Raw genomic sequence first — 27,137 nt, 5'->3', positions numbered from 1 at the left:
ACCATCGACAAGTCAGTGCAACATCATGAAATACAGAGAGAATCGAGTAATTGTGCCACATGAACCTGACCACAAATCATTAGTGACTTCTGCACTGAAACAATGGCAGAAACAGCAGAGAATGAGTGAAGCTGAAATGAATCAGGAAGCTGAAACAAATGTGTAACTCCAAAATAAAATTTCAAAATAAAAGTCTCTGAACATAAAGAATTAACATATTTTTTTTTTTAAATGTTAGGCAGAGGGAGCAGGTGTGGGCTTGTCCTCCAAGGAAATAGTAGTGGAAACACTGCAAGAAATCTCTACTGAATCAGATTAATCTAACTTTTCATTTCTTTTGCATTAATTGCCCGTTCTGTGCCATATCACCTAAGCCATAATTATTATGAAGCTGTAACATTTCTTTACTGAACTCCGTCTATCCACAAATTGTAACTGTAGCAACTGAGAAGCTTGACCCAAATCTTCAGCATTATTTATAGATTGCACTACTTTTGTGTAGCCCTTACTGGGTCAGAGTATGGAAAAACAGGCCTGCCATGTTTGAATCATCTGGGACTGACCTCTAAAATCCCTTTTTGAAATCATTAACACTCGTCACTTTCCAGAACTTGTAGATTTTGGGGCCAGTATGTTTGAAAAATATACACTCGCCCTGCTTCACTATGTCCATTTTTCTTAATCTCATCTCTTAACTAGCAGTTGTTGGATGTGGGAATATCAGTGGAGTGTAGGTCGGCTGTGGCCAGGCCGAGGATCGATCGCTGTGCTGCCCACACAACAGCCTCGCCAACAAATACGCGAGAGAAGAGAGGAGAGAAACAAACACTGTGAAGACAGAGAGGCAGGCAGCAAGAAATTCTTCATTTCTACACCTCATTATTGCTGATGGAGAAGTCCTTCAAAGCGGTGAAGAGTTTTGCGTCTAGTGCGTGGCCGTCAATATCTGTTTATGACGTGGCGAGCACAAGTACACCTCAGCCTCGTCATCACAACTGTACCGTTTCACAGGTTTGGGTTGTTTTTCTCACTCCTGTCCCTTCACATGTTCAGTTTGCATCTGCTCACAGCTGTGAGCCAGCATACGTTCCCACACATCCGTCCACGCAGTGTTCACACACACTTTAAAAAACACACTCAGGCGTTTGTTTCTAACATCCCATTGGCCCTGCTGTGTCTCGCTCAGTCCACACATCAGCCTCTTGGATCAGTTTATTGTAGTTGTCCTTTCCTCTGTTTGTGGGAGTTGAGTAGATGTGATGGGAATTCTATAGATGCTTGAGTAGCTTGGCACAATGAGAGGGGGAGGTTTAGTTCATGTGTGTGAGGTGTGGTTAGAGTGCATTAAAATATGAGAGAGGATGTGTGTGGCATAGCAGCAGACAGGCGTCCCCTCTAATTGATTCATTATGCTTAAGAAAGCGGGAGAGTCGCACGCATACACACATAAAACTTTGTAAATCTGTGCCCTGGTGTCATCTGAGGCCGCAGATCATGTTTTTGTCTCTGTGATTTAACATGACAGTGTGTCTAAACCACTCTGGTCAGAGGTTTATACACACACACACACACACATACACACACAATGCTGCAATTAACGATTATTTTTGTTATTGATTAATCTGTCGATTATTTGCTTGATTAATCAAGTTGATGTTTGGTGTATAACCCGGAAAGAAAGTAGCTGAAAGAAACTACTTCCTGTAGATTCTACCCTAAAAAGAAAATAGGTGCAATGTGAAACTGCTCACAACAAGGTCTGTGGATTATCTCGGGTAATCCGGTCATAATTTCTGGAAACAGACACTGGTCTTTTTCAAATGTATTTTTTTTGGCACTTTGAGCACCACAAGTTGAGTGCCACTTAGCCCAATTATATTTGAGAGAAGGCAGACATCTCTACAAGTGATAGCAGCTCACACCAAAACTATCTAGACAGAAAAAAAAATAGCAGTACAGGCCAGAGTAAATTTATGTATTTTTGATTTTGGAGTGAACTGTGCCTTTAAACCTGCTGTTACAAGGACCATGGCATTTGTTTGGAGCAACTTGTGTCACATTGCTATCATGTAAATAGATTACAGTGTCATCAGCATACATTTGGATGTTGGTGTCAGGACATACTGATGGAAGATCATTGATATATAATGAAAATAGCAGTGGACCCGGGATTGATCCTTGTGGGACACCTGAGGACAAATGGAGAGCAGCTGATTGATGATTCTGTACTTGGACATACTGAGACCTGTACACTGGCTTGGAGAGCCTCATGGATTTGGTAATCTGGATACAAAAAAACCCCAAAAAACAGGTAACTGTATTCCATTGCAGTTACAGATTAAAAGACATAATCAGGTTACAGATATTTAGTAAAAATGGGGATTATTAATAATCAATAAAGAACAATACACTATCATGCACAGTGCACACACAGCTGCCAATTCATTATCACGACCTCTAGTGAAAAAATGCTTCACTGGGTGGAAATGTCACAATTTTTTGTCTTTAAATCAATCAATCAATAAATTGTACACAAGAAAGTAAGGACCAGCTGGACAAAAGTAATAAACCTAACAACACACATAAAACACACACAGCTGCAACAATTAATCTATTATTAATCAACTATGAAATTAATGTGTATTGTCTATTCTGATAACAGATTAATCATTTTGAGTATTTCTTTTAAATAAAAAAGTCAAAGTTCTCTGATTTCAGCTTCTTAAATGTGAATATGTTCTGGTTTCTTTACTCCTCTCTGACAGTAAACTGAATATCTTTGAATTGTGGGCAAAATAACACATTTGAGGACGTCATCTTGAGCTTTGATCAACATTTTTCACCATTTTCTGACATTAGATTACTTTAATAATGTTAGCTGGGATGCTAATAGCAGATGATTTGCCCAGCTATCAATTTCTCATAATTCTTACATGGTGAGATTTTTAATTCTCTTACATACTGAGAAACACAAAACCATGTCACAACCTTATTATACTCTTCATATTCTCTGCCTCTATCAAACTCGTCTCTCTTATTTTTATGTTCCAACCAAGGCACAAGGGATATCTGCCACACACTGATAACAGGGGCGTGGACAGACACGCACACACATTACATCATCAGCATCGACTGCTGTCCTATCACACACATGAAAAACAGGTAGAGTGGAAGAACTAACAAGAATGCAATGGGGAAAAAAACACGTCTTTTAACCTAAGAATAGATTGAAATAACCAGAGAAAAAGAGGAGAAAATAGCTGCATTCACCTTTAAACAAAACCCTCATCTGCGACACACACACACACACACACACATAGCAGCATCTAACTGCTGAATATATCAGCATCGCCAGCAGGCAGCCCACACAACTTAAATTGACATTTAAATGCAAATAGGCAGAAATGTTGTGTTCTGCAGCCACTTCACTTCACTGTGTGCAGTAACATGAGGCGCTCAAAGATAAGAGGGGGGCAGAACGTGAGAGGAAGTGAAAGAGTGAGAGAATTTGGGCAGAAAGAAGACATGAGATACCATGACATGGAGGGTGAAATAAATTGAAGATTAAGGAGGAATAGAGTGTAGAAAGATAGCGAGCGACAGATGGAGAAAATGTATGAGAGGGGTTTAAACCACCTGTTGGTTTGCCTTCATTCCTCTCTCTTTGTCTTTCTTTCTTTCTGTGTGTCTTTGCGTAGTTTCACTAACCTCCTCTTGATACGCTCTGACCGTGAAAATGAAGCAGACAGAAAGACATATTTTACAGGCTGAAATCAGCAACAGCAGATAAACACAGTCTTTAAGGATCGATGAAGGGGAGACTCAGTTTCAGCGTGCGTTAGTGATCTGGATATCATCAAGTGTCCTGGGTGGTTTGTTTGTGTACATCATGGGTCTTCAGCATGAGGCCCGTGACCCCTATGGGGTCCTCAGAGTTACTGCAGTTACTGTATGATAACTTTTGAAAGTTTTTTTCCCCCCAAAAAAATTTCAAATATGTCTGAAAGTATACATGAACATGAATTCAACATTTATGTATTTATTTTACTTTTTTTTTTTGAGGTTCCTCAACAAACATTTTCAACTGTCAGTTAAATAAGCAAGTAAATAAAACAGTTATTAAAACAAAGGAAAATATACGGATGTTTCAGTAATAACAATGTACAAAAATTGATATCACATAGGCTATCTGAGTCTTTGGTTTTATTGCTCATTACCCACATTTTCTTTCAAAAACTCCAAGAAACCCCTTCAAATATTATCAAAAACTTTCAGCCATCCTTTTGTAATGTATGTTAGTTTTATCTGAGCAATGCATGTTGATAGCTCTTTAATATATTGACTTATAATTGGTTTATTCATATTTTTCCATCCTATAGCCATTGCTCTTTTAGGTGCTTTTTACATGACGTGTAACATAACATAAAATAGCAATTTTTTTTGTTTGTTTGCTTCTCAGCCGTTCATTCACACGAATGGCATTTTGTAATCTTTTAAAAACACCACTTTTACTGTCGACGTGTAAACTGGCAATATGCGGCTCCTGTGAAAGCAGTGATGTCATGCGCATGTGTACATTTTCAGTCATATATCCATGCATGAGTAGGAGGACAACAAAAACAATGGAGGACTACTGATCTCTCTTTGTGCTCCTCCAGCAAAATATAAATTTGCTGCATTATTACTGTTACTGTTACATACGCCAAATACTTAATCCATCTCTAAGTGTGTAGGAGAAAATGTTGCATTGCCCAGAAGCATTTAAAGAGTGTTCCTTTAGCATTGTTACATCTGAAGCATGTGTCTGGTGTATTGAGATTAAAGAGATGTAATTTAGATGGTGATATATGTGTTCTTACAATCTAATTGTATTGTAGCAGCTTGATTGTTTGAGTGTGAGTCTTCAGGCATACCTCAGACTGTTCTCTTCTGAGGTTCCCTGCTGTAAATCTGTAAATTTGAAGATTGTCTCCTGAAGACTCAGGGGACTTGTCTACAATACTTGTCTTTATAAAGCAGCGATTAGGGCTGCAAGTAATGATTGTCTTCATAGTCAATCAGCCTTTTTCTCGATTAATCAATTCATTGTTTGGTTCCCAGAACTCAAGATGATGTCCTCAAATGTCTTGTTTTGTCCACAACCCAAAGATATTCAGTTTAGTCTCATAAAGGAGCAAAGAAGCAAGAAGATGATCACATTTAAGAAGCAGAGATTTTTTTTCGCAAAATATTACTCAAACCGTTAATCAGTTATCAAAAAAGTTGTGATTAATAATTGGTTATTTGATTAATAATTGCACCTCTAACAGTGATACAATCCAAAATGTTATTAGTGAAGACAAATCAGCCTTTCGGGAGAAAAAAAACAGCTAAGGGGTCCATGGCCTGAAAAAGGTTAAAGACCTCTGGTCTGCATCATTACTTTTGATCCTTTTCCTTCTGCCGTGTCCACCAGCTACTGTAGCATGAAACAGGTCCAGGATAATTCAATCAACTTCATACAGCCGGTTCTCATGGAAACTGAAGCTGAGCTCTCTCTCTCACAGAAAGGCCGTATCAGGGTGACACGCACAAACACTCCTGTTGCCAAAGCACTTGTGGCATCACGAGTTGCAGAAGCCTCATAATTTTCAAAAAACGACTCAATCATGGTCATTTTTTAGGCCCTGTTTCAGGTTTAAAATCGAGTCTGCAGAGGCTGTCGAAAGGAGGACAAAACATTGAGGAACAAAAACAAGTACTGGTTCTAAATATATGATCTGTACAAACACTTTGATGCAGAATGTTGTGTGGATCCATAGTAACACTCTCACTAATTCCACACACAGCCTGTTCAGATCCTCAGCCAGAGCCAAGAAATGCCACAACAAGACATATTTGATCGAATTTGATGCAGTCAACAGGACAGTAGAACCATTAATTTTGCATGTTTTCTTCACAGTATGGCTTTGCAGAGCAGAACATTCAGTTTATGTAGCTAGGAGGCTAAAAGAGCAACAGTATGTTTGTATGCCTCCTCATTTTGTTTTCAGGTCTTGGGTCCCATTCTTGTGAACGTGATATCCATGATGCAAAACATAGGATCCCGCAAGACCCCTTGACTGACACTCAAGATGAGGGATGTGCGCAATTAGTTGTCTGGTTGATTAAACTGTGGTGCTCACATGTCAAAGGTCAAGTCTAATGTGACCTCACAAAATCTGTTTTGGACATAACTCAAAAAATAACTCACATGAGACTGAGAACTTCCATATCTTTAAAAAAAATACACTTAATGCCGTTTAATAAATCCCTTCAAAGTCTTCACTATATACACTATATTATATGAGTCTGGATAGACATGCATGTAAAAAGGCAGTAATTCTCGCTACGCATTTCTTTGCTGAAACAGGCTTTCTATCAAAGAGTTCTTCAGAGGGCGTGAGTTTTCATCCATGATTCATCGCTTCACTGGAAGATGTAAGACACAGGAAGTGTGTGTTAAGGTCACTGAGTGAAAATATTTGAGTTATTTGATTTTACACTTTGTTTTCCTACAGTGGTGTTACACTCAGTCAGGGAGTTCAACCTTTAAACCCTTCAGGGACAGATAAGCTTTGACATATTAGTTTGTGGAGTACAGTATGAGTGGTGCAATGTCTGTTGTGACTTTAATAATTTCCTCAACGGACAAAAACGTGTTCAGTGAAGTATTATTTTTGGCATCACCAACCATTCATTGTTTTTAGATCACACATGTTGGGCAATTGCGAAAAAAAGTAATTGCTTACTAAAAATGTAGATGTCCCAGCATGAGGTGACACTTTGGGGGCTTGTGGGGTCAATAAGTCAAGCTGACTGCCTTCATATCCTCCATGAGCTCATCTGTGCTCGCTGACAGCCTGGAGGTACAATGCCCTTGACAATATGTTTGTGCTCAAGAGTTTTGCAGCGTCGCTCCTGCAGCTTTTCATTCAGCCTGACAGTTGATCTCCAGGCATCTTGAACAGGTGTGAAATGACAACAAACATCAACATCCATGTCTGCTTCATCAGATATTTAGGCCAGCATTGCAAAAGTTTGAAGGATTTTACAAGCAGCTCATTAGTAAGTTTTCCCTCAGCAGTTCCAGGCAATCGCTGACTAATAAAGTCCTTTTTTGTTGTCTTGTCAGCTCTACTCATCATGTATGCAAGGAGGTTTCGCATCAGCATCATTTATTTTCCCTCTATCATTGATTTCTCACTCTCTCTGGGAAAACAGAAATGTTGCTGTTGTCTGTTTGAAATGAACTGATATTTATGAAATGAAATTATTAAAGACTATTACTCCTCTTGGAAAAAAAAAAACATATCCCTGCAGCACATTCATGTTTGAAGGTTGTGGCAGTGAAATAAAGGCATGACGCTGGCCTTTGCAAGCATAATAAAAAGCACAATACGGACATTCGTTCCAAAACACAAACACAGACTCTCAGAGGAAGGAAGAGATAAGCAAGTTATGAAAATATGTGGGTCGACTTGAGTTCATTTTATAAGATTTGTCGTAAAGAAACTATATTCATTAGTGCTGATGACTGATACAGGATGAAAATGTGACTCTGGAGAATTGTCATCCTGTTACTCTCCAGCTGGCATATTCTTTATATATACATGTATAAACATACATATCATATCACCAGTTGGGATTTTGTCACTTTAATTTGCTTATTTAATGGTGTGCAGAGTGCCAGTTACTGCCCCCTCTTGACAGAGCAAACCATCTTCTAAACCAGGGGTCTTCAACATTTTTCAAGCCAGGAACCTCGTAGCTGATAGAGAAACAGAGCAGAGACCCCCTGCTACATATATCGCATTAAATATGTTTGGGTCTTCTCTTGTTTGCACGTTAGCGTCACCCTCTGCGCTTTCGTCAGTGGTTGCCACAGTGGTCAGTCTCTTGCTCATGAAGTTACAAAATGATCTGTTGTGGCTAACTAGTTTGCTGTTATATGGAAATGTGTTGCACAGTAATTTAGTAGGTTAGCTAGCTCACATGATTACACAAGGATTCATGGGCAGCCTTTTGTGAGTGATGTTTAAATTAAATGGGTGTTTTTTAACCAAATAGGCTGGTTGATCTTTGCTATGTTGGATTCATGTTAATATGTACTTTCAGACATATTTTAGATTTTGCAAAGAGAAAAATCACTCAGTATCAAACAACAATTTGGGGGGCCCGTTGCAGTGATGCTCAGGACCCCCCTAGGGGTCCCAGAACCCCCGCTGAACACCCCCGTTCTAAACCTCTTTGAGTCTGAAGTGAAAGTCAGGGATATTTTCCTGAGTCTGATTTTAAAACTTACTGTAAAACAGAATATTGCACTCAAATCAAATAGTCTTTTTATTTGAAGACGGAGGGTTGCGAATTATAGCAATATTTTCCCAGAATGCATTAAAAATCTACAGTTACATACTATGCAGTAAGAAATTGTCCAGAAAAACAGTAACGATGATGGGTGCAACAGATCACAAAATTCACAGTTCATGACTCACAGATCAGATGACTTTTTGGATCGGAAAAAAGAAAAAAAAAAAGGTGGGATTAGGGTTAAATTATTTTTTAAAATGCTCTTGGCTTTGTCTGTAGTCATCACCATAGTAATGTAATAAAAATAATGATAATAATAAGTATGTAGACAGTAGACTTCACTGGTGAGCTGTTAAAGAAAAGTTAAAGTTAAAGAAGAAGATATCATCAAAGTTTCAATAAAAATCACATTCTTATGATCTGTTTCTATGATGACAGCATGTCCAGTTTTCCACTTACATCAGTGAAAATGTCTGAAGTCATGATAGGGATTTTACTTGAGGTCATGTGATGGCTTTTAAAGTAGTCGCTCTTCCTTTTTTTTAAAGACTCCGCTGCCTGTCTTTTCTCTGCAACTCTGCATCGAGATTTTGGGTATTAGTACCTTAAAAAAGTAACAGCATCAGTAAAACTGTGTTTCATGCTATGATGGTTTCACTTCCCCTTGTAACAATACTATACTTAGCAGTGTATTCTTTTCATCCACTAAATTTGAGTTGAATAGCAGTGGCTAAACTTTTGATCCTGAACCTATGAACCCAGAATTCTGGCGAGAGTACTGCCTGAACTTTACTCCATACAGTATATCAGTTTTCCAATCTGATCATGTTGCTCCTTGGCTCCTGCTCCTTCCTTTACCCCATTCCATCGTTTTTTTTTTTCCAGGAGACTCAGTCACTGTTGTTTTTTAAACTCTCCACTCTGTTTCACTCGCTCCTGAGTTATGATCTCAGGAAACACTTAAACAGCAGGTAAGACGCACACATGCACACACACAGACACACACGTGCTGCAGCAGAGCAGGGGACATTGTAAACAGATCTCAGCAGGTCTTGTCCTGGTATAGAGCAGAGCTGGACACACAAACTCAGCGAGCATTCGTATCGCAGCGCTGTTACACAATACACCGCAACACCAGTGGGAAAAACTGTTGGTTATCGAGATCTCTGGCCAGTCCTCGTGTTCTCATGTTCTCTCTGCTCTCTCCGGTGCTGCTTTTCTTCCTGTCCTTCACATGCTGTGCATCATCTCCTCCTCTGTCCGCCATATTTCTCTTTATCTCTTGAGTTCTTCTCTCTCCTGTTGCTCACTCCTGTCACTGCTCCCCCCGCCTCCCTTATCCCCTTCCCTTCCAGTTTTACAAGCTCCAAATCCCTCTCTGCTTTCCTCCAGCTGCCTGTCATTTCCCTTCCCACTCCTCTCCTACTCGCCCACAGTGAACTGGCCAGCTCTGCTCTTTTTCCTCTCCGATTGAGCAACACTTGGAATAGCTGCATGTGGGGCAGACGCACACACACACACACACACACACACACACACACACACACACACACACCAGCAGTTTGAGGGTAGAGCTGTCATGGCCAGAATATCTGACACACAGCAATTATGTTTATTTGGTAAAGCCCCCTTTAAATGATCCTCATATGGGCTTTGGTAACACTTTTAAAAAGCAATGAAGGCTGTACATCATGCTGTCATGCAGACCAGCATCAATGCACACAAAACTCTTGAAAAGATTTTAATCTGCATGAAATCTACAGATAAGATGTGTCTAGTTCATGTGATTCTTTTGAGAAAAGCTACATCTTCTCTCTGGCAGATGGAACTGGCTACACTGGTTCCACTGCTGTCCTCATGGCAACTGGTTGTCAACCATGACATCAGCAAAAGTTCCACGTGCTACTCATGTTTGTGCTTCACTGGCGTCATGCGACGTCAGCAGCGTTCCCATTCAGTGCACCGTGTTCAATCGGATTTTGTCGGTGTGGTTGGTGAACTCTGGCCCTTCTACTGCTTCCAGATGTCCCTTTGTGGACATTTCAATCATCTTGTCTGTCGAAATGCAGAGATGTAATTTTTTAAAATTAATGTTGCAGAAGATACTGATGTGGTTGATGTACCTGCACAATTCAAGAACACATCAGCAAACATTCATTAAAGTCCACCTCCAGTCAACATAAAATACTCTGCGAGAAGTAAGAAATTGCATCTGATGTGGTTTTTCGTTGCTAAATAAGTTTAAATAACTTGTTAAAACGGCCTACATATACCTGTACACCCCGCCTTCATTTAGTATTCAAGGAATCATGAATATGTAATTAGCCCCTGCCCTCTCCACACCCCCCAACCCTCCACCCCAACCCCTCAAGCACTTCACCCGACTTATCCTCTGTTTTGCTCACTAATGACAGTAACTTGCTACGTCTGGCTTGGACTGGGGGCTGCGCGTCGCTGCTAATGATATGTATAGCACCCCTTGATTAACGGGATTGGTTCCTGACGATATGACGTCATATACCCAGCCTGACTGAATCTGTTTTTTTGAGACTTCCTTTTCTCACTGCAGTTTCAAAGCAAGAAATGCTCATACATGGTGTTTACTGCTTATTTCACTCCTGATACATCTTACATGTCTTACATGTCTTTGATTTTGCACAGAAGTAAACAAAAGCAGGCCTCTTGATCCATAATGATGAAAAGACTGTCTCTAGCATCAGCTAATGCTAACATTGAAATACTGTGAGATGGTTAAAAACTGCATCTCCAAATTTGACTTTATAGTCTTCCTAGATGATTAGTTTTTAAACTAAAATATGCACTGGATGGCTACATTCATGAAATTAATTAAATTACAGATCACTTAAAGCAACAATGAATGTTTGTTCTGAGTTTGTCACACCTCAGAAATGTGTCATTAACCATCCAGCCAAATCTGATTGAATTGGACTGAGAGAATAGCTGAGGGAGGTGGGGGGGGGGGGGGGCACAGGAATCATGAACAACAGTTTAACAGTCTAACTTCACAATTCAATACTGCACAGTTCTTTGCGTTTTCACATTTTCAGAAACTATTTTCTAACACGTATAGTGTGTTTAGAAGAAAAACTCCTTCTTCCTTTACACAATCTTTGAAGAGTGAGGCTAAAAGGCCATCCACACCAAGGACTGTATATAACTACAACTATAAAAAACACAGTTCTAAAATAGTTCTTATTCAAGTGGATGAAGGAATCCACACCACAACTATAAAGCTGTGGTCCTCCAACAAATATATACTTTATATTTAAAAGAAACTGATTCCACTTCACACAAAAACTCACTTTTTGAAAGTTTTGTTTATGAACCCTCTCCATATCTATCTTGCACAGTGGTATGACCCACGTATGTCACTCTTCTGTCAGGTGAAAACAACCGCTGTAGTGCCGGGCCAGTCAATGTGAGCAGTGCACCTCTGTGGCAAACTCATCATCACTGGCTAGATAATGATGTTAATGACTAAATGACATGTGCCGATTGTTCCAGTAGATCAAAATGAATCAAAAAAGAGTGGCAGTGATGGTGTAAGTAAGGTTTTGACTGCGAAAAAATATGACCCTACCATAAAATACCTATTTTGAGAATAGGGTTTGGTTTAATTGTCTATCTGCCTGGAGCAGAGGATATTTCAGCGTTATTAATTCACATAAATTGAGCTGACCTCCTAAAAATTTACCATAAAGTAAGGAGGGGATATAAACTGACCTGTTTTCTTCTCTTCTCCACGCGCTGGAAAAGGTCATGCTCAAACTGCAATCAAAATAGAGACAGCGGTTCTGCTTCTGTGCTCTGCGACACATTAGAATGACATCTGCGCCTTTGAGTACAGTATTATTAAAATGTTATTCAGTCTAGCACAACCCTTGGATGCTTGCTATAGAAAAACATAGCCTAGTGAAAGAAGTGTCAACAGTCAATTGTCACAGGAATACACTTGAATGTATATGACAAATTGATTGACATTTTATTGCAGCAGAAGTCTGTTTTTAGCTGTTTTGAACGCTGCAGGCTTATGGTAATTTACACATAGCAAGCCCAGCTGGAAAACAGGCTGTCGACTCCAGTTGAATTTTTCCAAGCTGAGAAATAACATTAACAAACCGGGATACAGTTTTAATGGAAGAACTCTGGTCCAGTTATGGAAAGCCATAAAAGATTGCATCAGGGCCATGGAACAAAAACTGATGAATGCACTTTTTGTTTAACTGCAGATTGGATTTTACCTCAAAATGGCTTGGCACAATGGTTTCCTGTTTATTTAACCTGCGGTCCACTGAGTGACAGTTTTCCAACTTATTCAACATGTATACACTTGTTAAGGTTTCCATTTAAGGTTTAAATTTAGCACATATTCTCAGTAGATGCACATATACCCTAATTGTAGTGGTTTTTGGTGGATAAATAGGTCATTTATCCATATGGTTGGATACCGAAGTGCAGCACCAACATGGCACTGGTTTTCATATGGCCACTGGACTGAATCACATCACAGATTACAGTGCCTCTTTCCGGAGCCACAAGCTTTAGCTGTTGGTAAAAGTAGGTGTCCTCTGGTGTGGATATTACAGACACATCACCACTTGAAATACAGATAAAGAGCTGCTGAAGTTTTTTATTAATTTTGCTGTTATTAGTACCGTAACTGTTATGAAGTGTTAAGTGTTATAAGGACACTTTAACTGTTAAACAGTTAATATATCGTTTTATATCAAATCCAAATTTGTCTTAGCAATGAAATGTCCCCTATTGTCATTTTGTGCTTCCTTTAAAAAAGTTCACACAATGTAAAACTGAAAATAGTTCCTGAGATGCGCTGGCACTCTAAGTCATGCCTCAGACCTGCCACATGTGCATTCAGCAAACCAAACTCAGCAGGAAAAACTGCATACTTTTGACTCAGGTCTCAGAGGAAACTTGACCTCCTGATTTATAAGAATGGGGATATTAAGTTAACGATAATCCCCTTTGGGAAGCATGCAAGTGAAAGCATTGTTGACAAAATGCCTGACACGCACACACATACACACACACCCTGGATTTAAAGGTTCTTTGTGGCAAGTCAAAGACATGTATATCAACACACATGCACACGCCCATGCATGCGTGCCCAAACACACCGTGGGCCACCGGTGAGCCAGTGATCCTTGGCTGTGAAAGGGTTAACAGCGGTCATGATCCATCCATTGCAGTAGGCCGCCGCTCAATTATTCAACAAGGTGCGATCGAGTTTCATCAACTGCCACCGCCACCGCCAGAAGTCGCATGCAGGGGGAAACACACACATGCACAGATGGACACGCAAATTAAAGGGTGGGGTTATTATTTTGGGGAGGCGGTTGAGGTTTTTATATCATCGTGTAGCTCCCAGTAGTGTTAGTTTCCCAAGCCCTTCTAAAGACACTTTCCCACGTGACCTGCCTTTACAGTACAGACCTGCAACTTCACAAAAAGTTACAGTAAAGTCAGCTGGAGAGTTAACATTAGTTTAATGAGTTAACTAGCTACAGATGATAAAATGTGATGATGATAAAAAAATTAACAGTCGCTGGTGACAGCTAGACTGCTGCTCCCGCCCATGGCTGCACAGACCAGGTGCAAGTGCATTTGCTATCTTGCAGATGTGGCAAAAATGGCAAATGCACTGGTGTAAGAGAGCAACCTGTGCCAGCAGCGCAACAGCTTTGCACCAGGAGTAAGATAAGGGGTCTATATAAAAGTCAATATAGTGTATATAGTTTCTGTGTAAGTTTCTTCCATCTTTTATATTTTTTATTGATTATGGCGGGCTCCTTTTCTATCTGTATTTTCTATCCTTGAGCCACTTTGAAGTGGAATTCCCTGCCGTGCAATCAATAAAGTTTATCATATCTTAGAAAAGAAAAGCCTGAACTTTGTTTGAAAGGAAAAATAGCCTTACCAAAAATTTCCAAGTGGTATATCTGTCCCTGTTATCATTAACTCCTTATGTGCCGTGTGAAAACTGAAAGCTATGATTGGCATAGCAACTGTAACTAAGCTGCGGTAGGGCAGTGTTTACTGAACAGTGAATTATGTGTTTGAATTGAGCTCAAGTTTCTTAACAATTCACAATGCAATATATTAAGCAAAAAAAAAAAAAAATTGAATTTCTAATGTAATCAAAATTGCGTAACCCAACCACAGACATAGTCTTGTGTACATGGCTCCCTCCCCCACATGTACTCACAGAGACTGACGGAGACAAAGGCTGATTGTGACAGGAAACTGAAGGAATTCATGGGATGGCACTTGTCCCTTTTGACAGCACATCCTCTCAGTGTGCTACAGTCAGGGTGTTGAGGTCAGGACGTGTGTGTGTGTGTGTGTGTGTGTGTTTTGTTGGGCCATCAAACTCCATAATGTCCAGCTGTGGGTGTGAAATATTCCATATTTTCCCTATAGAAAATCTGATTTATTGCAGAAGTTTCCATGCAAACTTGTTTTGAGTAATGTTCAAGCGCCTGGAACAAAACTATGTTTTCCCTGGAGCTCCTACTGCTTCTCCTCCCATTGGAGTTTTTGGAATATGCTGATAACTGACCGCTTTCCTGATTACGTTTGCTGACAAAGGCGGAAAATGTTACATCTCTTTTTTTTCCTCTCTCATCAAAATATTTTTCGCAAAAACCATGAACTTTTCAACACCCAAAGTTTAAAAAAACATGTTTACAACAGTTCGCTTGGTGTGGAGGTCGTGTGGCAACTCTGCAGAGCCTCTTTGGGTGACAGAGTCTTAGCCTTAATACAAAAGTCAGGCATCTGCATCCATCCACCATGAGTAAACAGCAGAAGAAATTCACACACACGTATGTTGTCACTCTTCATCACTGACACTCAGCCCTGCAGCACACTTACATTAAATCTACCCTCTTTTGTTCCTTTGTAATTTTTGAAACAAGGTGCGTTTGGTTTCACACAAAGGTAAACAAAAGCAGACTTCTTGTTCCAAAAAGATGGATTTTTGCTGGCTGAAAAGACTTTTGCTGATTGATTGTATCAGCTGTAGCTAGCTAGCATAAGCTAAAGCCAATGATAACACTGAAACATTGCAATTTGGTTGAGAACTGCACCTCCCAACTTCGCCTTTTTAGAGTTTCTCAGCCTTTCTCAAACTGTGGGCCTCAGAGTGCCATCTAGTGGGCCTTGGAGGCAGTGGTACTGCCAAATGGTTGGATTAAAATATAAATACAACCCCAATTCCAAAAAAGTTTGGATGCTGTGTAAAATGGAAATAAAAACAATTTGCAAAGACTTTTCAACCTATATTCAATTGAATAAGTACAAAAACTGGTTATAAAAGTTATTTCATGTCAAAACTATTAAACTTTATACACTAATTCTCAGTTTGATAGCTGATAAGAATTGGGCCAGGAACAGTTTACCACTGTGTTATATCAGGTAAGCATTTGGGAACTGAGGACACAAATTGTTGAAGTTTTAATAATGAAATTCTTTCTTGTTCTTGCTTGATATATAACAATAAGAGCTCAACAGTCCGGGGTCTCTGCAGGCAGGTCCGTGTAGTACCAGAACTCTTTTACTACAAAGTCACGCTCTTGTAACGCATGCAGAATGTGTTGTGGCATTGTCTGTCCTGAAATAAGAAGGGACATCTCTGAAAGAGACGTTGTCTGGATGGCAGCATGTGTTTCACCAAAACGTGTATGTGCTTACCAGCATTAATGGTGCCTTCAAAGATGTGAGAGTTTTTTTAAGTTAGGGCTGGTAACAGTCTGGGCCCCGTTTCCCAGAGCCTTCGTAGCGCTATGTGTGTCGTAAGTTGTATTTTAAGGTCTTCCTTAAAGTTGTCCCAACTCTGGGAAACAGCCCGTAACCGGGAGACCTTAAAATACAACATACGACACACGTAGCGCTACGAAGGCTCTGGGAAACGGGGCCCTGGATGGTCCTTTTCCTCTTTAGCCTGGAGGACACGGCATCTATGATTCACAAGACCAGTTTTATATGTGGACTCATCAGACCACAAAGACACTTTTCCACTTTGCATCAGTCCATCTCAAATGAGTGCGGGCGCACATAAGTCGGCAGTGTTTCTGGATGTTGTTGATAGATGGCTTTTGCTTTGCATAGAAGAGTCTTAACTTGGATTTGTAAGAAAGATTTCACGTTAATTAAAAAAAGCCAAATTAAGTTGCATAATTTAAATGACCAGTTACAATTTTAATACCACCAGACCAATCACAATGCAACATTGGGTGTTTTGTCACTGTTAGCGAGCAAACGTTCCCACAGATGCAGTGACAAAAAGTGTATCACTTTTTTAAACAGAGAAGTGATGAACCCTGTGCTAGTTAAAGCTACAAAGTGTGTGGTGAGAAAATAAGATATATATTATGAAATAAAGATAAATAATGGCATAATTATTTTTCATCAAAATTTCAGAAAATTTTGTTCAAATTTTCCCTGTCAGAAATGGGCCTTAAGTTAAATTTAAGAATGTGGTGAAATAAAGCACCAGCATTTTTTGCTAGTTAGTCCCAGTATTAAAATAAAGTGGGCCCAGATCCCAGGGGGGGACGGAGGGGACACTTCCCCTTGAACATTTGAAAACATGAAAATGAACACACACAGCTTGTAGAGATCAAACCCACATCACAAGAAGACCAAATCAGAAGTGTCCAGAATGCACACTCACGTCACAGACTAAGAGATGGCACAGACCCGGAGGGGGTGGGGGGGGTGGGGTGTGGACAGGCATTAAGAGGCGGTCGGAGGTTAGATTGGCAGACACTTGCGTCTCCCCCACATAATGAGTCCCAGCTGTGCAGCTCTCACTGTTTATGTTAGAGAAGTTCCACTGCAAACTCTTTTCCTCCCCATCGTCGCTAACTGGAAACTTCTGTCGTGTTGATTTTTCTGTAGTGCTCTGCTTCTCTGTTTATCTGCCTGTTTCTCTGAACATACCCTTAACTCGGCTGTCTCCTTTCTTGAACTCTCTTTCTCAGTCCTTTCGCTGCATCTCATTTTCTATCCCTCCCACGCAAACTCCCAGCCCCCCACTCCCCACCACCCTAAGATCTATGCCTGCTGCCCAACCCAGGCACTTCCCTCTCCATCCAGGAAAAGGAGGATACAGAGGGATTCGTAAGAGTTGTTGTTACTCTCCCTCTCTTCTCAGGGCAAGCTGCCCATATCGCTGCTCCCCTAAAGAATTCAGTGCCTGAAATGAAATTATACGTTGCCATCTGTGTTGTTTTTTTACGGTCGTGTGGTAGAATTGAAGGCACTGTTGTGGTGATCAAGGCTCAGGCATGATTCCGAACACTAGAACTACCAAGGACATTTTTAAATTTTGCAATATTATAAATTTGCTTAAAAAAGCACATAACTATAGGACCCTGCCTTTTCCTAAATGAGTATGTATTTTATTCTAGCATTGCTATGTTAATGGAGGAACAATATGTAGCCAGTGCGCATGCAAAAAAGAGTCCTGCAGTCCAGATAGTGAGTTGGAGGCAGAGAGTGTATTTTAAAGTCTATAGTAGAAGCAACTTGTTTCCCCTGCCCTCTCCTCCCCAAACACTGCAGAGACAGATGAGCGCAAGATGCACACAACCTCCTAAACTGATAAAATCAAGCAATGACGAGTCCCACACTGTAAGTTGATCAGCTGTTTATCAGTGTCAGTAGTCTGTCGATAAGGACATTGATCCTGCCTGCCAAACTCCATTAACATTTTGCTCAATTTAACAGTCATAATCATGGAATGATACTTTGAAGAGTATTAGAACAAAATGTCAGCTAGAAGAATGACGGCCACAGAGGATTCAGCCATGCTTCAAATGATGCTGAGTCTCATGGTGAAGTTGGTTCACATCCTAAATCAATGTTTGGATGCTTTTTGGATGCTTGAAATTCTTGACGCAAATATTCACTTGGACTCAAAGATGGACTGAGTGGATTTTGGTGATCAGAGGTCAAAGGTCACTGTGACCTTGCTAAACACATTTTTGGCCACAACTCAGGAACTCATTCCTAAAATTAGGACAAAATTACGCAGAAATATCTAAAAGGAGAAAATGATGAGGTGATGGCATTTTGTATCCAAAAGGTCAAAGGTCAACTTCATTGTGACATCATAATATTCAGCTGTCTATCAGTCCTCTGTCCTCCTCTGTAAAAATAGTCTCTAAGTGAAGACAGCATGTTTCTACCTGGAATCTATTTACTGGAATTATACATACATACATACAGTGAGAATTTACATTCTGCCAAAAAAAATAACACCTAATACCTTTTATTAAATTCCATCAAAGTTAAAGGTCAATATAGTGGTAAGTTCCATATTAAATTCATTTAAAGCCTTCAGTACATACATTATATGATGAGTCTGGACTTGACTGGTTGGTGCAGACGTACAACTGTGAGGCAGTAATTCTATTTTTTGACTGCTCTGTTTTATACGACCATTGACAGCTGACTTCTCAGTCTTTTCAGCCGGCTGCTGATCAAAAAATACTTCAGTTTTGAAATCTGTTTTCATGAATGTGGAGGTCACGTAATGTTGGCAGAATTTTGCAAATCTCTGCTGGTTGCATCTGAAAGTTGTGGTGGCATTGCAGTAGGTGCTTCACCACCTGTTGCCTGGTGGGGGATCTGCACTCTACTGAGTGACCTCTTCAAGGTGTTTGTGTCTAGTCCTTAACACCACACACCTGCCAGGGTGATCTAGCAACAATGAGACAACCACAATAAGAATTTTTGGCTCTGAGATTATTATATATTACAAAAAAGATGGAATGGCCACTCGTAGTTCTAGTGCTGAGCTGTATTTGCAATAATAAGTTTAAAAAACAGTTAAAAAAAAATCTCTCCTCTTCATTTCTATCAGAATAAATCATAATCCATCTTCTCCTCTCTGCTCACTACCTTTGTTTCTCTCTCTTTCACTGCCTGCCCACATACTCCATATGTATTTTTAGCAGGCGCAAGCTGGACCATGATGGCAGCTTCACATATGCAGTGGAAACAGACTTCTCACGTTGCGTAATATGATTGCAGATCTGTCCTATGCACGCAGCGTGTGCACTGTACGTAGACAGGTATTTGTTCACCTGACACCCGCTCTACCTGTCTGTTACCTCTCCCAGCTAATAGCAGCTGAGGTTACAGAGCTCTGCCACCGTGCTATCATTCCTCTCACTGCACTTTTTTTTTTCTCCCCGGTGTGTAGGTGGTGAATCAGTGTGATCACACTGTAGAGCTCGAGGCACAATTATACAGGTTCTATAAATGTCTTTATGCAGGCTGTTAGAGGTGTCAGTGATGTGCTGCAAATGTGCAGCCTCAGTCCAGAGAGAAACACACTGCATAATAAATTCTGATCTTATATGTTCTACGACTGAATGACAACACAAAATGAAAACATAAGAAGGAGAATAAAATAAAGAAACGACTATTATTATAGCTCGCTCATAGTATAATATATTGAATATGGTGTGGTAAAATTGCATTCCCTTTCAATACAATAATCATTAGGTCCCTGAAGTGGAGCAGTATTGTATGAAACATACAGGTTTGAAAGGTGTTTTTTCTAACCAAAGTGACTCAGATCTTTGTTTTAGTCACCTGCCGTATTCACACGCTCTGCAAACAGCAGATCTCTCTACATGTGTTGCACCATTTAAACCTCCTTTAAAGGGATAGTTCTGATTATGTGATGTTGCGTTTATGAGGTACTTGTTGATAGTGATTGTAGTACAGAGACACCAGCATGTCCTGTGGACAGGATCTGCAGCCACTTAAAAAAAGGTCCATCTAAGATCTGTTGTAAGTGTGCACTATATTTAGCATATTTTCATTGTTTTACTTTGCCATTTTTCTGATGGGAAACCACTGTTATTTAAGCTAAATATCGCTATCTCCAAACCAACCAAACTCCATAGGCAAATTCATTAATTTTATCTCACAGAACATGGCAATTGCTTATCTACCGCTGCCTTGATGTGTTAGCTTGTTTGTGTTATCATGTGACTTCAGTGTTTTAAAAGGATCGTTCGGATTCACCAAAGTCACACAGTAATAGTTAAAATGACAAATCGAGGCAGCAGTACTCCAGCAACTTCTGTGTTCTGCAAGGTAAAATGACTGAATTCACCCATGGAGTTTGGTTGGTTTGGATAGAGTGGTATTTGGCTTAAAAAGCAGTTGTTTCCAGTCAGAAAAGGCTGTCTGACAGCAAAGTAAAGTGTTGAAAATATTCTAAATGTAGTGTATGCTTAAACTGACATTCATTGTTTTTAGGTGGATGTTTTTAAGGGACTAAAATTCTGATGCTGACCACTGCAGTTCATTGCTTGGTTTCCATGCTGATGCCACTCTCTGCTTCTCCCAACTGGGGGCATGAGCACATACATGAAATTGCAGCTTTTGTGGTTTATTCACATTTTTTACTCTTTGTTGCACCATTAATTAAAAGGAACCAGCAAAAAGGATTAGGATTCCCACATGCCACAACTGACAAGTGCACACATTTTTCATTCTTCCTCAGGAGGCTCTTGCCCAGGCCGAAGCCCAGAACCAGGCCCAAACCCAGTCACGGCCCCAGGTCGACCCGTCCGAGCTCGTCCCACGCCTGTGCCACCTGGTGCGGTCCGAGATGGGCTACGGCTTTAACCTCCACAGTGATCGATCCCGGCCGGGACAGTACATCCGCTCCCTGGACCCAGGATCGCCTGCAGACCACGCCGGGCTCCGGCCACAGGACAGGCTGATTGAGGTAGGAGGGGCCAAGTGAGATCAGAACAGGAGCACCTGATAGTATGATGCAATCCAATACAGTAGTCCTGCAGTAAAGCCTACCTCTGGGTCAGGTTTGTTGACTGTCAGATTCAACTCTTTCAATATTTATCCTGTGAGTAAATAAAGTTTTCTTATAATATAGCACCTTTTAAACAAAGGTAACAAAATGCACTGGGCAAAAAGCTGGAGACGTGTCATTACAGAAGTCGAGACTGATTTTTGCAATATTTCTCAGCTGAAAAAAAAACCCCACAGGATTGAGCAAAATTGTGAAATTAGGGACCGTCTCAAAAAGGCATGCAAAATCGCCAAGGAGCTTTTCGGATTTTTGTCAGTAACTCTTATTTTTTTTATCATAGACACTTCAGACCAACTTTACATTCATCTGGACCTCCTCAAATTTTTTACACAACCTCCAGTTTTAACTAAAAAGCATGAAATAGACACAACTTTAATTTAGACTATTTAGAATCACTTGTTCTTCTTTTTTTCTGCTTTGTTTTGTTTTTATTTTGGGTTTCATATAGTGGTGTCATAATCTCAGTATTAAATAGGAAATCGATCGAAATGAGATTTCAGTTTCAAGTATCGAACTGCAAAGGCAGAATTGGTGAAAAGACTCCCAAGATGACACAGCCGTCAGCTCATAACACACCAATAATCTGATGATTTTTACAAGATTTGATAGTCTAACAATGGCATAACCATCATAAACCATCATAACATATATCATGTTTATAAGTTGAAGTGTTTAAAATGTTACATTATTTTGTTGGCAGCTAAATATATACATGAAGAGTATTATGGCAATAGAAAACAATTTTATACAGAAAATTAAGGGGCCCAGATGACTCCTGACAACTTCTGGTGCAGGTCCGGATACGGATATTTGTGTGACATAAACAGATGCAGTATGAGTGTGGCTGGTGGAGCAGTTAATGGGGTGAGGGGGATCCTCCACAACAGTGGTGATAAGCTTGAGGGAATTTGAACAGTACAGTGTCAAGCTCAAAGCTGTGAGTGAGTATTATGTGTTTTCATGCGTACGTGCACTGGGTTGATAATGCAGAGCCGGGTAAAAGAATGACAAGATCATGAAAGATGCACACAGGCTAATGAGGTGATTTTTGATAAATGATTCTGGGTTAGTCTGGTACATGTCAGAGAATAGTATGATCGACTGGGTGTGAGAAAATCACTCCAGAGGCCTCATGTAAACTTCATGTTGCCACTCTGGAGAAGCATGTAGGTGTGTTTGTACTATATATGCATGTTGCTGTGTGCCTACACTCTCTGATTTTGCACGTGCCCACATCTTGACACAGCCATTCAGTCTGTTACCTCCAGGTGCATGCATTTACTCCATAACACACCAACACACACCACTGCATGCATGCAGGAAAAGTAGCTAGTAGTTGCTATTAGAACTTATTGATTTATGCTCATAGAAAGGCCTCTTTCTGTTGGTTTACAGCAGTTACTAGCTAACAGAGATCTATCTGCTGTCAGAGCTATGTGGCGTTTGTGTTGCCGTAATGTTAACTAGTCACATTTGGTGATGCGCCTTCAACATTTACACCAGAGGGCAACTATTTCAGTGGACAGTGTGTGTGGCATATAGGTGGCATGTTGGCACCAAGTTTCAGTACCCAGCCTGAGACAGAGGCAGCCAAAGTGTACACATTCTTTTCTCAAGAAGAAATACAGGTACTCACGTAAAAAAGGCTTTTACATTGTTTTTGTCTTTTTGCGTAGTTTTTCTCATTATATATTTTTTCCAGTTATGTCGTTTAATTAAATTTTGTCTCGTTACATCTTTTACAGAATTTTTCTTGTAACGTCTTGTAGCTCAATTTTGTCTTGTTACATTTTTACATTGTTTTATTGTTTTTCTCTTGTTATGTAGTTTTTGTCTTGTTACATCTTTAATTATGTTTTCTTGTTAAATCATTTACATCATGTTATTTTGTTGTGTTGTGTTTATCTTTTTTAAAATATTTTCTCATTACATTGTTTTTGTCTTGTTATGTTGTATTTGTCGTTACATCTTTTAGGTCTCGCTATGTCTTCTATAACATTTTTTTCTTGACATGTTATTGTTTCATCCATTTAGACTGAAATCGGTCTTGTTGTTGGTAAGTTGGTACGTAGTGATGCAGAATATATATTATCAATCATTCTTGTCAAATGCATTTAAACTTAAGTAATCAGACTTTTAAAATGTAAGGAGCAGAAAGTAAAGATATTTGTGTTCAAATGCAGCGAGGAAAAGTAAAAAGTTGCAGCAAAATAAATACTCGAAAAATACTCAAAATATTTGTACTCAGTTACTTCCCACCACTGGAAGAAGAAAGTTTTTAAATTTTTAGATTGATCCAAAAAAAAGTAAAAGTAGCTAGACTTAGCATTAATTATAGTTTGTTTGAATTTTAAAATATAGCTGGAGAATCTAAAAACTTAAGTTTAAAGCCCCATTTCATGCATTCTTCCACACCCAACCTAATCCAGATGTGACCCCATATAGACACACTGTCACAGCTGTAATTAAAAAGGCAAGAGTCACACTCCTGTCTACTGTCAGGCCCCTGTTTCTAACAATAACAGGACCTGAAGCCTGGACTCAGTCCTCACTGACAGGGCTGACCGGGGGAAGAGGGAGGGAGGAGTGTGTGTTTATGTATGTCTCTTCTTATAGAGCATAGAGAGACATAGAGGAAGAGGGTGTGTGTGTGCTGAGAACCGAGATGCAAGGACTGAAAGGAGGAGACAGACATTTAAGAAGCAGTCACATAAAAGCTGAAGGTAATTTGTTCAAATCCCCAAAAGGGGTGAGGCAATGGGTGACAAAGAGCGTGGATATTCAGTCAACTTTCCCCTCGCTTGCAGTAACATCATCATTTTCATTATAGCTAGTTTTTCATCTGAGTGTACACACACAGAGTTCACCCTTCATTCCCATGACCTTTGCCCTGACTGGCTGTAGATCAGGGTCCAGACCAGGCTGCAGAGCAGGCCGAACTGGATCCCACTACGGTCTGATAGTAAGGTTAAACAGAGTTCGTGAAGGACACCCCAGAATGTAAAGGAACATATTTGTGACTTTGCATGTTTTATACATTTTTTATCCGTTTCATCTCACAATTACAGTGACCAAAGAAAAGACCAAGAAAAGTCAGTTATTTTCCAGTCGCTGGAAAAGTTTAGATTAGCCCCTAGGTAAGCTGAGAAAAGCTAAGCTAATGCTAGCGTTGTAGCTTTGCAACTTCGGCCCCCGTGTGATCGTGTGCCTTTCAGAGGCTTTGTACTCCAGCCTTTAAGTGCGGGGTCTTTTTGGAGGCGTTGTTTAGTTATTTATCAATTTTACTGTCTTGAAAACAGTCGTCGTTGTTGTTGTTAGTGTGATTGCTAGCTTGCAATCCCAAGATGCCTTGGGTTGAGTCTGTTGGCCAATCAGAGGCTGTGCTCCTGACTTGTGCGTGACAGTGCTGACCCAATAATAGAGAAATATGCTGATCTCATATTTATGTGAAACATCCTGATTATTATTTCATCCCTATTTTCCCTTCTGTTTTTTTTTTATTCATTTTGTCATCTTCCACGCATTTATTAGTTCCACTGGTATGCAGCTCAGGAAAGATCAGCTTGCAGAGACTCGCATGACGCAATAAAAAGATATTTTCAAAAATTGATTTTAAAAAAAGGTGAATTTATTGTCGCATGGTCCTGCAGGTGAGAGAAGGGTCTGTTTTGACAGTGTCTTCACTCTGTAATGTCCAACAGACCTGTTAAATAGAAATACAGAAAACATTAACACAGTATTTTCACATTTTAAGAAATATATATATTTCCTTTCTTGCTGAGAGTTAGATGAGAGGATCAATACTTGATCAGTACCATTCTCTTGTACAGTAAATACATGTAGACTGGAAACAGAGGGAAACAGCTGGTTCTGTTGAAAAGTAACAAACACTCACTAATTATCAGATTATCATTTCTTTTAAGTCAAGATGAAGTGAAAAATGCCCTTTTAACTACTTTAGACCTCATTTACTGTCATATTGTGCATCTTTTTAAAACTACTACAAGGAGCTTTTATATTGTGTTGATTTTCGGGGACAAAATGTAATGTAAAAAATTAAATTCTTTAAAGAATAATGAAGAAATACAGTCTTCTTCCTTATGATCTTGTTTATGCAGGCCATACAGAGGCATCAGTATTACATGAGACTGTTTCATAACCAGTTAAAAACTCCATGTAATAGGTTGTGGCAAAAACAAAACTTTATTTGTATTCAAAATCCAATTATGTTTTTGTATTTTTAAACCAACCAGTTTCAATCAACAATTTCATGACTCATCAATCAGTCTTTAGCTGTTAGCAGCACAGAGCTCATTGGTTAGTTAGCTAGCAACCGTATGGTATGTGAGGTTATGACACGCTGACCTCTAAACATTCAAATCAAATTCCTCCTGACGTCATGTCCCGCCTGTCTTTTCTGTTTCAATCAGATAGATGAAAGCAATTAGCTGCTTTATGTCTGGTTATGTGCCGCTAATTATATCTACTTCTTGGCCCTAAGAAGGCTTGTCGCTCCCTGCTGTTTGCAGTCTTTATGCTCTTTATGCTAATTCTTAATCCTCGCCAGCTGCATATTTGAAAGTGGACTTCTCATCTATCACTCAGCAAGAAAGCGAATAAGTGTATTTTCCAAAACGTCAAACCATTTCTGCAAAGATGATGCTGTTACAAGCCAGAGGACAAATTACAAAGGTGATGAAATGTGTCAACAGCAATTTTAGATCACAATTTGATTTTCTGATCATAGTGAACTAACTTAGTGGAGGCCAATTTCTGCTTTAAAGAAGGAAATCAGTCAGAAACTGGTGACGATAATGTCAATCAGTCATTCCCAGAGACTGGGTAGTGAAATGAAAGACTATGGAAGAAATTCCACAAATGTAAGATTTATATCTGCAGTATGATTTTTCTAAAGCATCAAAATGTCTATTTTGTTTTATTAGTGACGGGGAAAAAATGACAGGCTGATAATTCTCCTTAAATGCACTTATTTGCATTTATGAAGTTGGCTAAAATGCCCCGTGCTGTAAAATGAAAAAGTTGAGAAAATTCAAAATTTCAAGGTTTGAAATTGTTTCACCAACTAATAATATTTAGGTGACATAATTTACTTAGAAACAATCAAATATTGTATTTCAAGAATTATTGAGTAAACACATTGAAGTGAAAGTCAATAATGGTTAATAATTTAATATTTTCAATTTAATCCATTTAATTTTAAAGCACGAAAATAACTAATCAGGTTGACAGCTATTAGTAGCTACCATATTTTTGAGTTTCTAAACCTCAGAGATTTATTTTTTTCCAAAGAAGAAAAGCAAATTATCTCAACTAAAGATTATGATTCGGCATAACTTAAGAGTGTGAGCTGGGCTCAAAACTCAATTTAATACAGCAAGTTGCCTTGAAATTTTGAGTTTTCTCAACTTTTTTGAGATTTGTTTTTTTGATGAAAGAAAATAAAAAACAGAGGTGATCTGGTAATTCAGCCTTCATGCATTTATTTCTCATTTATAAAGTATTTAACATGTGTATGTGCAGTAAAAATGATCAGGAATGTTCATTTATGCACAAATTAATTAATCAGATTTATTGATAAGGCCTGTTGTGAATTGGGTCACGATGGTGTATCATTTTTAAAAGGTGGCTCACTAGAAAAAAAATTTGGGAAACACTGAACCATAGATAGTAGATCATTAATGTACTACAACATGGATAAACGTCAGTATGATTTTAACGTTTTTATCATCGGACCAGCGAGCAGAGCTACAGTTGTTTGTCAAAGTAAAAGTCTGAAAGTGATAAAATGCTGTTGATTACACTTCAGTGTTAGACTTGGCATTAGAAAATGCTGATGTTCTGATGCTCCACTGGAACATTAGATAGCTGGTGAGAGTGTGTGGGAACATCC

At 39.4% G+C, this 27,137-nt stretch overlaps 1 protein-coding gene across 1 annotated transcript in view; it reads left to right on the top strand.

Annotated features, from left to right (window-relative positions):
* The window catches only part of LOC146310056 (Na(+)/H(+) exchange regulatory cofactor NHE-RF2), a 58,322-nt gene that overhangs the window by 19,333 nt on the left and 11,852 nt on the right, over positions 1-27,137 (top strand). Inside the window, exon 3 of the mRNA XM_084743482.1 lies at positions 20,897-21,124. Coding sequence (XP_084599608.1) covers positions 20,897-21,124 — 228 coding nt within the window. The remainder of the gene's footprint in view (positions 1-20,896; positions 21,125-27,137) is intronic.

This window comes from Lutjanus erythropterus, chromosome 19 (genome assembly GCF_056507025.1).
Source record: "Lutjanus erythropterus isolate fLutEry1 chromosome 19, fLutEry1.hap2, whole genome shotgun sequence".
Lineage (NCBI taxonomy): Eukaryota > Metazoa > Chordata > Actinopteri > Lutjaniformes > Lutjanidae > Lutjanus > Lutjanus erythropterus.
This window is presented reverse-complemented; position numbering and strand designations above follow the sequence as displayed.